The 13,634-nt window shown below is 46.1% G+C and overlaps 1 protein-coding gene and 1 pseudogene across 7 annotated transcripts in view; both read left to right on the top strand.

Moving 5' to 3' along the window:
- Window positions 1-8,183: 8,183 nt before the first annotated feature.
- SUSD1 (sushi domain containing 1) overlaps window positions 8,184-13,634 on the top strand; it is a 115,278-nt gene continuing 109,827 nt past the window's right edge. For all 7 annotated transcript variants that reach the window (XM_033123694.1, XM_033123693.1, XM_033123696.1 and 4 more), the window contains exon 1: window positions 8,184-8,835. In XM_033123694.1, the coding sequence (XP_032979585.1) occupies window positions 8,538-8,835 (298 nt within the window). In that variant the 5' untranslated portion in view covers window positions 8,184-8,537. The remainder of the gene's footprint in view (window positions 8,836-13,634) is intronic.
- Window positions 10,268-10,739, top strand: LOC117032295 (60S ribosomal protein L23a-like; annotated as a pseudogene).

Below are 13,634 nucleotides of genomic sequence, written 5' to 3'. Positions count from 1 at the left end.
AGGCCTTTGTTTAAGCTGGATGGAAAAGCTTCTTAAAAAGTGATCTGGGGCCGGCCGGGTGGCTCAGGCGGTAGGAGCTCCGTGCTCCTAACTCCAAAGGCTGCCAGTTCGATTCCCACATGGGCCAGTGGGCTCTCAACCACAAGGTTGCCAGTTCAATTCCTCGAGTCCCGCAAGGGATGGTGGGCAGTGCCCCCTGCAACTAAGATTGAACACGGCACCTTGAGCTAAGCTGCCTCCCGGATGGCTCAGTTGGTTGGAGCGTGGGCTCTCAACCACAAGGTTGCCAGTTCGATTCCTCAGTCCTGCAACGGATGGTGGGTTGCACCCCCTGTAACTAGCAACAGCAACTGGACCTGGCGCTGAGCTGCACCCTCCACAACTAGGGTTGAAAGGACAACAACTTGACTTGGAAAAAAAGTCCTGGAAGTACACACTGTTCCCCAATAAAGTCCTGTTCCCCTTCCCCAATAAAATCTTAAATAAATAAATAAATAAATAAATAAATAAATAAATAAAATGTAAGGTGCATGAATGGAGATGTTTAAAAAAAAAAAAGTGATCTAGAAGCCATAGTCCTTCATAAATCTTTGCAGAGGCTACAAATGTAATGTGTGGTTTATGGAAGCCATGGAGTCTCCTTGCCCCATACTTCCCCTTTAGGCCCCGCTCCCCCACCAGTGAGGTCCTGGGAGCTAGCCTGAGGTGACTTCAGGCTCATTATTCCAGGGTGAGGGAGAGAGTTGATCTCCAGAAAGCAATTTATAGTGCATTCTGGAGTCACCATGTTCTAAAAGACCAGAGGGTACATGCAATGGACTGCATCTAACAATGTAAAATGTAGCGGGTATGCATTTAAGGTCCTACACTTGAGTTATCCAAAATTTGAGTGTATTACAAGGGTTTACATCAGGACCTGCAGGAAAAGATCCACACTGGGCAGACTATTTCCAAGTGTTGTGTTCAGTTTCGGGTATAAATAAACTCTTTAGAAAAAAGAAGTTGAAAACAACAACAACAACAACAACAACAACAACAACACAGAAAGGAGTTACCCAGAATGATGAGCATCTCAAAGCCATGTCCTAGAATGTCACACGAAGAGGGGGTCCAGCTCAAATAAGTTAGGATTTGTGAACATGCATGTTAGTTAAATTGAGAAGGGAGCGATTCCAAAGAGCCAGCATGCTCGCAAACTATAGTCCCACATGCTGGTTTTGCTGCCTAGCACCTTCTGATAAAACATTACCCTGTATTTCCATTGGGAACCACTCCTCCCCAGCTCAGTCCTTGGGGTTTGGGTGAGGCTGACCCCACACAGAGGGTGAGCCCTGGTGGCTCTAGGCTATTTATTGATCCTATTATCCAGTAAAATGGTGTGAGTGGTTTGGCTAAGGACACTTGTTCCCAGGGATAAATAGGCTCAAGGCCTCACACAAGCTTTCTCTGTCCCCTGGATATAGACTGCTATTACTATAGCAGTCATCTTACAGCAATGAGGGGGAAACCTGAGAATGGAGAGGAAGGAACAGGATTCCAGAGGCACTCTCAGTGTTTGGTCAAGGCACACCTTGTGTCAGATCTGTCAGGGAAACTTTTAGGTTATGGGAGCTAATACATTCCAGTTTTGCTTTCAATATTTTGGATCATTTTAAGTCACTTGGACCAGAAGTCTCCTAAGTAGTACACAGCAGGGGTATGAAGGAGAGGAGTTTTGACAGCAGCTGGTGAGTTGGTGATATGGAGAGCTAGCCTGTTTAGGCAGGGGCAGGCAGCTTCATTTAGACGATGTGTGACAACCTATGTTTTATGAGCATTTAAGGATTGTGGCCTGTCAGCCCAATATCGTAGTTGACATTGGCAAATTGTCTTTAAGAAGTAGCGACCGTGATGCAAAAGAATAATTTGATTTAAAAATTACCCATGAGTGCTTAGGGTTTATTTTACAAACCTGCCAGAGAAAATCAAAGCACAAGAAATCTTTTGAACTGGTTAATACGTGCTTCCTTTTCCATTACCCACTTTGGCACAGAGTCAAAGTTTCTCACTCATATCCATTTAAAAACAACTGTGTGAGCAAGTCCGTACAATGTGGGGCATCATCCGAGTCCCGGAGACAAGTCAGTGTGAGAGACAGTCACCTGGGGACATATATCATCTAGGAACCACCAAGCCCTTGAATGAACAGGAAATGAGGCATGTAGGCAGATGAGTAATCTGAAGCTTTTCTATACCAGTTTGCTCCAAGGGTGTGCAGCTGGGTTGAATATTAACACCCACTGGCAACCCAGGACTGACAGTAATGGACTCCACTCCTTCCTTCCTTCCTTCCCCAGATATGCAGAACACTTACTAGGAACCAGTAGTTTTGCCAGATACAGGGATCGCTGGTTAATATGGCACTCACCGAGACTTGGAGCAATTTAGAGTCCAATGGACAAAAAAGGGGCTCAAAGGGACCTTTGGAAGTAGAAATGTACACTTAATATTTGTGTATTTCACTGTATGTAAATTGTGCCTTGATTTTTTTTCTTTCTTTTTTTTTTTTTTTTCAAATGGAGAGGAAAAAAGAATCACTTGAAAGCAGTACAGGAAATCCAGACAGGGTATATTATCAGAGCACCAAAATAGAGATGATTTGTGGAAGATAAAAAGCAGAGATCATCAGATTAACAAAAACATGAAAGAGCCAATGCACCTACAACCCCATGAAAGCAGAAAGAGAGGCTTCTCAAAAAGGTGTACTTTATAATTAGAACTCCAGAATAACCTCAAGTTCAAAATAATTGAACAAAGTATATTTCGAAGACTGCACTATTTGCCAAGGTCAGTAATATGCGTCTTCACTGTCAGCTGCTATTTATCAAGAAAAGTCTAGCTCGCTCAGCCTTCACAGCTGTTGTGGGTTTCCTCAGCAATTGTGTCAGTCATTGCTGGATATGCCCCACTTCTCCTCAGGGCTGTGGGTGGCTGTGAGGCTCCCCACGCTGATCTTGGGTCCGGAAATGGGCTGTCAGCAAGGCTTCCTTTCATGGTTTATAGATCAAACAGCCGAGGCCTCCTCAAATGAGGCAGGTGACTCTGTGTGTGTGTGTGTGTGTGTGTGTGTGTGTGAGAGAGAGAGAGAGAAAGAGACAGAGAGAGACAGAGAGAGACAGAGAGAGACAGAGAGAGACAGAGAGAGATTGGGTGATAGAGCCCCCGTCTCACTTGGTGTTGCCCCCACCTCCCGAGGTCAGGGGGAGGACGGGTGAATACTCTTCCAGCTGCTCCCTGAACTTGAGTCTGTTGGAGCGTCGGCAGTTTGCTCCGGAATCCAAATCTTCTGCTCCACCATCTTCTGCTGGTGGGATCACAGGGTGTCTGAGTCCCATTAGAGCGCACTTGCCAGTGTAAAGTGAGGAGGGACGGTGTTACTGTGAAAATGAGGGCTAGGGGACTTCCCCGCTCTACTGAGCTGTCACTTCCCATCCATGTTTGTTTAGCTTTTCTGAGATCCCTGGTGTTTTGGGTGGGCTAACCGTTAGATAGTACTGGTTCTAGTACAGCCACGTGCAGCGGCCAACTGTGTTATTTATTTGCTACCCAAGTTCTGCAAACTAACTCCAAGTAGGGTGTTTGGTCCGTGTGTGTGTTTGGGGAGAGGGAGAGGCCTGTTGGAAAAGGCACAGTAATCCTACTGCTTCTCACGTGGCAACGAGGTATCTGAGAGTCACTGAGCGTCCAAGAATGAGAAGTCTACCTTTGCTTGCCTTAGAGACACTCATCAGCAGGGCATTTCTCTATAGAGATGGGTTCCTGAACCGGTCTTCATAAATCTGCTCGAGATGAAGTCTCCATTCTGGAAAGGCCAATGTGGTCCTTTCGTGTTGTGTCAGCTAGGCATAGATACATATGTGTGAGTGGATACAACAGAGGTACTCACTTATATCTGTCAAACACACATGTTTTCAACCAGCATAATCCAAAGGCTTCAAATATTTAAATCATTTCTGTCAATGCAAACTTCAAGCAATGAGTTCAACATCAGAGTATATCAAACTCATTACAATTAGATAGATATTCAAACCATTCCTGAAATACCCACATAGAAGCAATCTATTGACAATTTGCAAGCCTGCTGGTGGTATTCTCATGCCAGCAGCTGGAAAAAGTTGGACATCAATTCTGGTCAGGAGCGTGATGACCAAGGGAGGGATTTTTCTAGGAAAGTTCCAGGATATTTGGTGTCCAGTCTCCCGTCCCTTCTCCTTTTGGCCTTTTATCCTGATGGGAATACACTGGGCAAATCCCAAACTTTACATTGTAAACAGACACAGTGCTGGCAGCCTGCGGGGAAAACCCTAGAGATACTGGACTAGTGTTCAACTTGTACTTGCCAGTCTTCCTCCTCTCTGCCCTTGGCTGCTACACCGCCCGCCCACTCAGGGTTCTCTTAGAATCCCATCCACTTATGTCTCAGGAGTTGGGGGATGGGGCTTTCCAAGGGAACTTTCCTGTAATTCTGATTCACCAGGATCTAAATTGACTTGGAAAGTCCTATGTGTTAGTGCCAGTCAGGTAAAATAAAAATAAAAATTGGCACCTAAATTTTCTTTCTTCTTTCTTCCTTCCTTCCTTCCTTCCTTCCTTCCTTCCTTCCTTCCTTCCTTCCTTCCTTCCTTCCTTCCTTCCTTCCTTCCTTCCTTCCTTCCTTCCTTTCTTTCTCTTTTTCTTTTTTTCTTTCTCTCTCTCTCTCTCTCTCTCTCTCTCTCTCTTTCTTTCTTTCCTCTCTCTCTCTCTCTCTCTCTCTCTCTCTCTCTCTCTCTCTCTCTCTCTTTCTTTCTTTTTTACCATTTAAATATTTTAAGTGTACAGTTCAGTGGCATTAAGTAATTCACATTGTTTTGCAGCCGTCAACATCATCCATCCACAGAATTTTTTTCATCTTGCGAAACTGAAACTCTCTACCCGTTAAACACTAACTCCCCATTCCCCCTCTCCCTTCAGCTCCTGGCAACCACCACTTTACTTTCTGTTTATGAATTTGACGAAATGCCTCATATGAGTGGAATCATACAGTATTTGCCCTTTTTTAACTAGCTTATTTCACTTAACCCTCCTTAACGTCCTCAAGGTTCATCCATGTTGTAGCATGTATCAGAATTTACTTCATTTTGAAGGCTGAATAATATCCCATTGTATGGATAGACCACCTTTTGTTTATCCATTCATCCTTGGATGGGCACTTAGGTTGTTTTGACCTTTTGGCTATTGTGAATAATGCTGCTGTGAACAGGGGTGTACAAATATTGAGGGTTTTGATTGTATAGCAAGACACATTAAGATGTGTTAAGACTTCAACATTTATTAACCTTTGATGGCTGGAGAAAGGAACAAATTGGGAATCTCTCTTGATTATATATACTTACTTGAGATCCTTTAAGATCACTTCCGATACTGGTCAGTAATCTCAATATTTTAGGTGTGATTTAAATATTTTGTCTAACCACATAAAGGCGGCCCTCTGATAACTAAATTATTGTAAAAGATTTTTTTAAATGAAGTTAAAAATGATTTGTTAAAAGTGCAGAAGTGACAGTTTTTTTGGAGGGCCAGGAAACTCGTACTTGGGTGGCCTGAAGCCTGAAGAAGTTGCTGATTGTAGAGAACACTATGTACACAGATGAGCAAAATTAAACGCTTTGAATTGGTAAGAAGTGTACTTTGTATTTTTTCAACAATTCCTACAGAGTTTTAAAATATTATAAAATCTTCACATTATATTAATATGTACAAATAACTTGAAGTGTGCATATAATTTAAAAAATTTTTAAATTATTTATTTTTATTTTTCTCCCTACCTTCCATATCTTTTGGTGGATATTTTTGTGGAAGACATGTCCAACGCATTCCTCAAAGCTATCTGGTTTGTTGATGTCATTCTTTCCTGTTTGCAAGCACTGCTGTATATTTGATTGTTTGTGGTGTGTGCGTGTGTGTGTGTGTGTGTGTGTGTGTGTGTGTATCTTTGGCCATTTTACTGGGGTTTGGGAAGGAGGGGAGAGAGAATTTTCAGGGCTTACGATGCCATCTTGAAACCAAAAGTTAAAATTTTCTTTAAAGTCATTAAAGGCTTCTAGATATCATGGGGAAAAATTCTTTCAGAAAATGTTGGTATATTGGCCATGCTCTCTTAAAAGAACATTTTTCTTAAGCTAAATATTTTCTCAGCAATAATCCTATTGCTCCCAATTTTAACACTGGTTCAATATTCTCTTTTAATTCTAGTGACAAATACTGATGAGGAGACATTTTTCCATTCCGTTATTCCATGAACTCACCATTGGGTAAGAAGTAATTTTTTTTACAAAAATATTTGTTTCAAAGCAAAAAGTGAACCACATTAGAAAGACACACAATCTAATGTGGAATATAAGAGTAACATAGGTTGTGCTACCATAAACTTTTCAAAGTACTAAAAATATACTTAATGCAAATATAAAATGAAAACCTATCTAAGATTTTATTCAATTAACTCATGAGGGACTCAGTAAGATGTTTACTTCAGAGAACTAGTAAGATACTAAATTTCAAAAGAAAATTTGAAAAAAATAATATATATACACATGTACAGTCAGGAATGATAAAATGAATTTGCTAATAGATGCAAAATTGGCTAAATGGTATCATATAGGACAAAATCTAATTATTAGGTTTATCTTATTTTCACCTGGTAGAAATCACTTATATTAATACTGGAAAAAATTAATTGCATTGCTATGGACAAGAATCTTTTGATTATCATCAGTTTTCTGCAAGTTAACTTCTACCCCTATGGAGTTGAAAATAGCCTAGTCAATAGAAAGTCCAGCAAAGGTGTCCATCCTGTGGAATCAGATAATCTCTAAAAGGGCTACTAGGCAACACCCAGAGTCCCACTGAAAAAGACATTCAATAATCTCTTTTGCCTATTTCCAAGTTTTGGACTTTTTCCTAACATCACCAATTAAAACAATACACACACACACACACACACACACACACATACAAGTATATGTTTATTTATTCTGCAGGGAGGCATGGCAGAAAAGCAGAGGTATAGGTTGGTTTTACAATGTCTTAAATGAACGTATTTTTGTTGAAATAATTACGATTTCAAAGTTCATGGAGAGCTGAGTTTAACAAAAAAATTGTCTAAATAATAGGAGATATGCTACAATAGACACGATGTCCATTTTCTACTCCTCAAAGTAGCCTCTTATCTTTGCTGAACTAAAAAAAAATAATAATTAGCAAAAAAGCCTGCTGCAGAAGAGGCTGGGAAGTTTATTTTTAACTACTTCTTTTTAAGGCTACACCAGTTTAGTCCTTATATGGGTGTGTTCATGGGTGGTTCGATTTAGATCAGGCTCATGGTAGAGAGAAAGCAAGTGAGAATATGGGTGAAGCAGTGCAGGGCCCTGTTCTTGGAGAGATCCACAGACATCACAAGCTCAAAGCCTTCAAACTGGAACTTATTTCTTCTCCCCCTGCAGCCTCTCCCTGCCCCAACTTGTAACAACTCCCTTTGGGTCTCTATTTCAGTGACTCCCACCACGATCAACGCTGTTGCCGAAACCAGAAATTTAGGTGACATCTGTTTTTTCTCTTCCCTTCTCCTCCATTCTACTGGTCATAAAATCCAGTGGATTCCGCCCAATACCACTCTCATCTGCCACTTCTCCCCATACTCCTCGCCAACGTCCTGCTCCTGGACATGTCCTCTCCTTCCTGGATTCCCGCAGCAGCTCCAGGCTGGTCTTCCTGCCTTGTTAGCCCCAATCCCAATCCCACAGAGGAGACTCTGGGAGATTTTCCTGCTTGAAGTCACTCTGCTTAAAACCCCGTTACAGCTTCTCAGCAACCTCCCTTTACTCGGTTTGTGAGGTCTTATTTATCTCTCCATCTTACTGCCTCTCTCCAAACCATCTGTTCCCACTCCAAGGAGGTTCTCCCCCCATTTCTAGAATACACTCTTGTCACTGTCTCTTTGCAGATGCCTTTCTCACCTGCTTAGATTCCTCTCCCACGTCCTTTTCATCCTCAGGGGCTGTTTATTTACTTCCTCCAAGTAGCAGGAACTCCTGCCAGCCCCTCCCCCACCACAACTTCAGTCGCCCTATAAGCTGGTTTTGTCACCTGGTCAAGTCGGTCGCCCCATGGGTGCCTGGACTGGCGGCTTCTCGCCCTCTCACCTTGCCCTGGGACCTCTTGCTAAAAAGCTGGGGACCTCACCCCAGCTTTTTCACCTCTTCCTTTGCTACCCCACGGGTGCCTTCCTGAGCCCCCGACAGGCTTGGATCCCGCATTGGTTCCACACGCTTAGGGCATGATGGACGTTTCCTTCTAGCACAGTCCAGGACCCTCTGTTCATTTGTGTCATTATCTGCTGGGCGACTGTCCCCCTTTCGGATCGTAAGCACCAAGAGGGCCGGACCCTGTCTGCCCGCTGTGCGTCCCCAGTGCCCACCGCGCGCCTGGCAGGTGCACAAATGAGTGAAAGAGCTTGTGAATGAATGAGCATCTGCCTGGAGTACAGGCCCGGCCCCGCCGCCTCCCGGGGACCCCCGCGGTGTCCGCCGCTTCCCCGCTCGACGCCGGAAGCGGCCTGGCCGGCCCCCTCCCCGCAGCGCCCGCCGCCTTATCTCGGCGCCTTGGGGCCGCAGGAGGAGTCGCGGGCGCGCCGGGAGGGACGCGGCAGCGGCGGCATGGGCCGGGGGCCCCGGGGCGCGGGCCGCCCGCCTCGCCGCCTGCTGCCGCTCCTGCTGCTGCTCGGCCTGGCCCGCTGCGCGACCGGAGCGCCGGGGACGGACGGTGAGTGCGGGTAGGAGCGGGCGCGGCGCGGGGACCCCGCCAGTCCCCGCTGTGCCTTGACGACGCTGGGCGCGCCCGGGACGCTTCCCCGCCCCTGGGCCGGGCAGGCGCGGAGCCCGGGCGAGGAGCGCAGGTGCGATCGCTCCGGCCGTTGGGGATCAGGAAGGCGGGGCTCAAAGAAGCAGGAGGGGCTCTGCGCCCGGGCTTTCCCGTCCCCGCCCCAGGGCCGCGGGGGAGACCAGTTTCGAGGTGGCCTTGCCAGCGCCCCCGGGAACTTGAGGCGAGGTGGGGGCTGGGCGCAAGCGGCGCCCAGGGGGAAGAGCCGCGCTGCGGGTGGTGGAAGGGCGTTCCGGCTGCACTGTCACGCTTCCGGCTCTGCTGTGGCTTTTGCACAACAAATTCTAGTCCCGCAGCAAGTTTCTTTCTGCCTTTTAATTTTTTTTTCATCTTGATGAAGAACTAGATGCTAATATGGTGAGAAAAAAGTGTAAGGAAGTTTACAGGAATAAAGCATTCATTAATCCATTCATTCAACAGATGGTTCTTGTTTCCCTGTGCAGGATGTGAAGTCTTGGGGCTTGTCCTCATTGAGTTCTTATTCTGGAGGAGCCATAGGAGCAAATAATCCATTTCCAGGCAATTGGAGTAGTTTTGTTTTTTGTTTTTTGGGTTTTCCCCCTCTGTAAAACGCAGTGTGGAGTGTGATAGGAGTTGCACGCAGTATTCAGACATGTAGGGGAGGTGGCATTTACCCAAATAACTTTAATAGAAGGCAGTACACCATTAAGTGCTCTGAGAAGGTGTGGGTGGTCAGAGGAGGGAACGAGATTACGTCTACAGTGTTTCCCGGATAAGAAGGCCTAGCCAGACAATCAGCTCTAATGCGTCTTTTGGAGCAAAAATTAATATAAGACCCGGTCTTATAGCAGTAAAATAAGACTGGGTCTTATATTAATTTTTGCTCCAAAAGACAAGACGCATTAGAGCTGATTATCTGGCTAGGTCTTATTTTCGGGGAAACAAGGTAGCTAGGGGAATCTGGTGGCCTCATGGATGAGGTGACCCTTTAACTAGACAATTAAGGATTGGTAAGGGATATGGAATATGAGGAATGTTTGGATATGGGAAGATGAGGAAAAGGCATCCCAGCTCACAGCAGAGGGCACAGTCAGCTCTCCACAAATATGTGTCGAATGAATGAATTCCAGATGGAGGGGTGGTTGGGAGGTACACAGAGGCACAAAAGCATGGGGCCTGTAGTTCAGATTGACTGATAAGTAGAAGATGGGTGGGAAATGGGGGTGGAAAAGCAGACTGGATTTAACAAGAAGGTGGAGTGCCTTGACTGGCAGACCAAGGCATTTAGACTTAGCTGTTCCTGGACAGTGGGAAGCCATTGCAGGTTATATAAAAAGTTGAGCTTTTCACGAAGATGGCGCCGAAAGCGAAGAAGGAAACCCTTGCTCCTCCCAAAGTCGAAGCCAAAGCAAAGGCTTTGAAGGCAAAGAAAGCAGTCCTGAAAGGCCTCCACAGCCACAAATAAATGGAAGATCCCGACGTCATCCACTTTCTGAAGGCCCAAGACACTGCAGCTCCGAAGGCCGCCTAAATACCCTGGGAAGAGCGCCTCCTGGAGAAACAAGCTTGACCACTATGCCATCATCACATTCTCCCTAACTACCGAGTCAGCCATGAAGAAGATAGAAGACAACAATATGCTGGTGTTCATTGTGGGTGTCAAGGCCAACAAGCACCAGATCAGACAGGCTGGGAAGAAGCTCTAGGACACTGACGTGGCCAAGGTCAACACCCTGATCAGGCCCGATGGAGAGAAGAAGGCATATGTTCGATTGGCTTCTGACTATGATGCTTTGGATGTTGCCAACAAAATTGGGATCATCTAAACTGAGTCCAGCTGGCTAATTCTAAATACAAAATTTTTTCACTGTAAAAAAAAAAAAGTTGATATAGCTTCCTTGATAAAATCAAACACTGATCCTGAAGTGAAAGGGAACTTCATGTAAGGAGATGTGAGGGATATGAGTTCACACTCCTGTCCCCCCAAATTCTTTTCATGTTGGAACTTTTACCATCACTGATGGGTATTTCTCTTGATGGCTCAACCTTCTGAAGTGGCCATTTTTGTACATCAGATGCTCTGGTAGGCTTTCTAGCTTCCTTCCCTAAGTTGGTCTCTCATGGCAGTGTGCATAAACGCTTGTCAATGCTTGGAGCCATTTCAGAATCTTTGTGTTAAGACTAGCCTGAGAAACTGTACAGGGTGGTGCCCTTCAAATGCTGGGCTAAGATAATTGAACAAAGTAACTCTCTCAGGTCATTCATCTGCAACTAATTAAAGGCTGTGGGGATGAATTGGGGGAAATGGAAGTCAGGGTTGCCTGACAGAACCTTCTCTTCCTATGTAGGCATTCTTCTTTCATTTACAGCGTTGGAGAATCTGGTTATTAAGGGCAGGTTTCCTTACAGTGGACAATGTGGGGAATGACTGGAGGCTTAGAGCCTGTGGGGACAGAGCCAGGAGTGCAGTTTCCAGGCTCTTGCCCTCACGTGAAAAGGTGCTGGCTCAGGTAGTAAATGGCCATCAACTGTGATTGGATGGCCATCAGCTGTGGCTAGTTGGCCGTCACCTGTAACCAGTGAGCCATTGGCCACTAAAATAACTGCTGTGGCTACGTTAGCAGAAAAATGGGGGGCTAGCAAGAAGATGGTGGCTGAGCTAGCAAGAGTGGATTGCAGTTAGCAAGAAGATGGTGGCTGAGCTAGCAAGAGTGGATTGCAGTTAGCAAGTGAGGTTGGTTGGCAGAGAGAAGTGGACGGCAGGTTGCGGATAGTGTGGCTCCTGCTTCCTGTGTCTCTAACCCAGCCACCAGCGAGAGTGGTGGTGTGACTCCCCTATCTGTGGCTCTGTGGGTGTTCCTTTTTGGCCTCCCCGTATCCTGTATTCTTGTGTGGGGAGCGGGACTGGAGACCCCGCGTGACACCCCGTGTGACACCCCACGTGACAGAGCCATTGAGGAAGTTGTTACAATAGCTGGCTTAGAGGTTCTGGGGACTGGCTCCACAGTGTGACAGCAGAAGAGGACTGAATGTAGTTGATAAGGGGGAAGCAAGAGAGTCAGCCACCATCCCTTACGTTTGTCAGAGACTCAAAGGCAGGCAGGGGAGTATAAAAGCTTTATAGTGAAACAAAGAGGAAGGCTTCACGTGTGCCCTGTTTGGAGGATATTGGCATGGAGGAGGCTTACTAACAGCAGGCATCCTGTGTGATTGGTTAGAGGAGTGTGTTTGGCTTTCTCTGATCAGTCCTAAGTTGGAAGGCTGCAGGGTAGGGGGAGCAATTATTAGGGAAGCTGGCTGTTAAGTCCTGACCATTTGGGACCGATTGTTGCAGAGATTGTGGTTTGACTTCCTGGACTGATTGCTGTAGGTTGTGGGTCAGACTTCTATTTTTATATATGGTTTGGCCATTGTCCATTTGTATATTCAGTCTCTCGGTGGTAACGTGCTGAATTACATTTAATTATTATCAAGATGGTTCAGGGAGAAGAGTGGGGAGCTGAAGTCAGATGGCCTGAGTGTGAGGAAAAAGTGTGAGACACATAGTTGGTCCAGCAGAAGGGTGTTGGTTGGTGGGTGGGTGGGTGGGGTGCCAAGCCTGAGGGGAACAGAGAGGTTAGGAATGGGGAGGAGGGGAAGAACCAGTCAATCCTGTTTCCTAACCTTTCTCTGGCATTGCAGTGAGTCAGGGAGTGGCTGGGGGACTTGTTGGCTCAGGCCTGGCTGGGGTTTGGAGGCCAGAGGAGGATGGGCAAGGGGCCTGGAGACTCTTGGGGGAGCCCTAGTGGAGAGGGTTGGGGAAGTTGTTCTGTATAAAGTGGACCTGACTTCACTAATCATGCATTTCATGGGCTTGGCCTTCACTCTCACCGTGAGTCACAGCAGCATGTTCACTCGTCAGAGCAGGAAAGGGGAGGAAAAAGGAAAAGTGGAGGGAGGGAATTCTTTTGGAATGACTTACAGTTGCTCAAAGTAAGGGAGTAGTGTTAGAGCCAAGGAAGCTCCCCACTGTGGCCTGTCTTCCACCCCCAGGGACTCGGCCCTGGGCACGTTCTCAGCCTTCCGGTCAAATCCTAAAATGGGCTCCTAAGGTCTTTGCTGCCCCAGGTAGCAAGTGGCCTATTGGCCTCAACTCTGCAGCGGAGGCAGGGTGAATGAATGGCCAGATTAGAAAAAAGTGTACAGCCTGCTTCAGAGTGTGAGACAGTCTGTTAGAGGGTGACATGCAGGACATGAACCTAGGGTGTGGCCTAAATGAAGGGCTACTTAACTCAAAACTCAAAAGTATCAGAGTAGAGGCACTCAGTGCAGGTCGGTTCCTGGTCTGGAGGCCAGGGGTGAGGGCCCCCCGCAAGTTGGTCTTGATCAAACAGGAAAGTTGACAGAAGATGGCAAAAAGGCAAAAGGAAGCTGAGGGCCCTATAACCAATTTGCAGGAGGAAAGGTCACAGGTTCTTGGGGAATGTCAGTCCTGGGTTGGGGTGGGAAGGGAAATATAAGATGGTTCACATTGCCCTCCACGGATTAAATTGCTTGAAAGAGTAGAGTGCTCTCTGTCTTGGAGGATTGTAAAGCAGAGGCTGTGTTTTTGCTTGTTTCTGTCAGGGATGTTGGAGAGGAGAGTATATGAGGTTTCTAAGGTTCCTTCTCTGGAATTTGATTCAGTCTCTTACGAGCAATGCAATTTTACGTAGTGTTGTAGAAGACTGGAGAGTGCTTTC

Source organism: Rhinolophus ferrumequinum, chromosome 12, assembly GCF_004115265.2.
Source record: "Rhinolophus ferrumequinum isolate MPI-CBG mRhiFer1 chromosome 12, mRhiFer1_v1.p, whole genome shotgun sequence".
In the NCBI taxonomy this organism is placed as follows: Eukaryota; Metazoa; Chordata; class Mammalia; order Chiroptera; family Rhinolophidae; genus Rhinolophus; species Rhinolophus ferrumequinum.
Note: the sequence above shows the minus strand (reverse complement) of the source record. Positions and strands in the feature narration are given on the sequence as shown.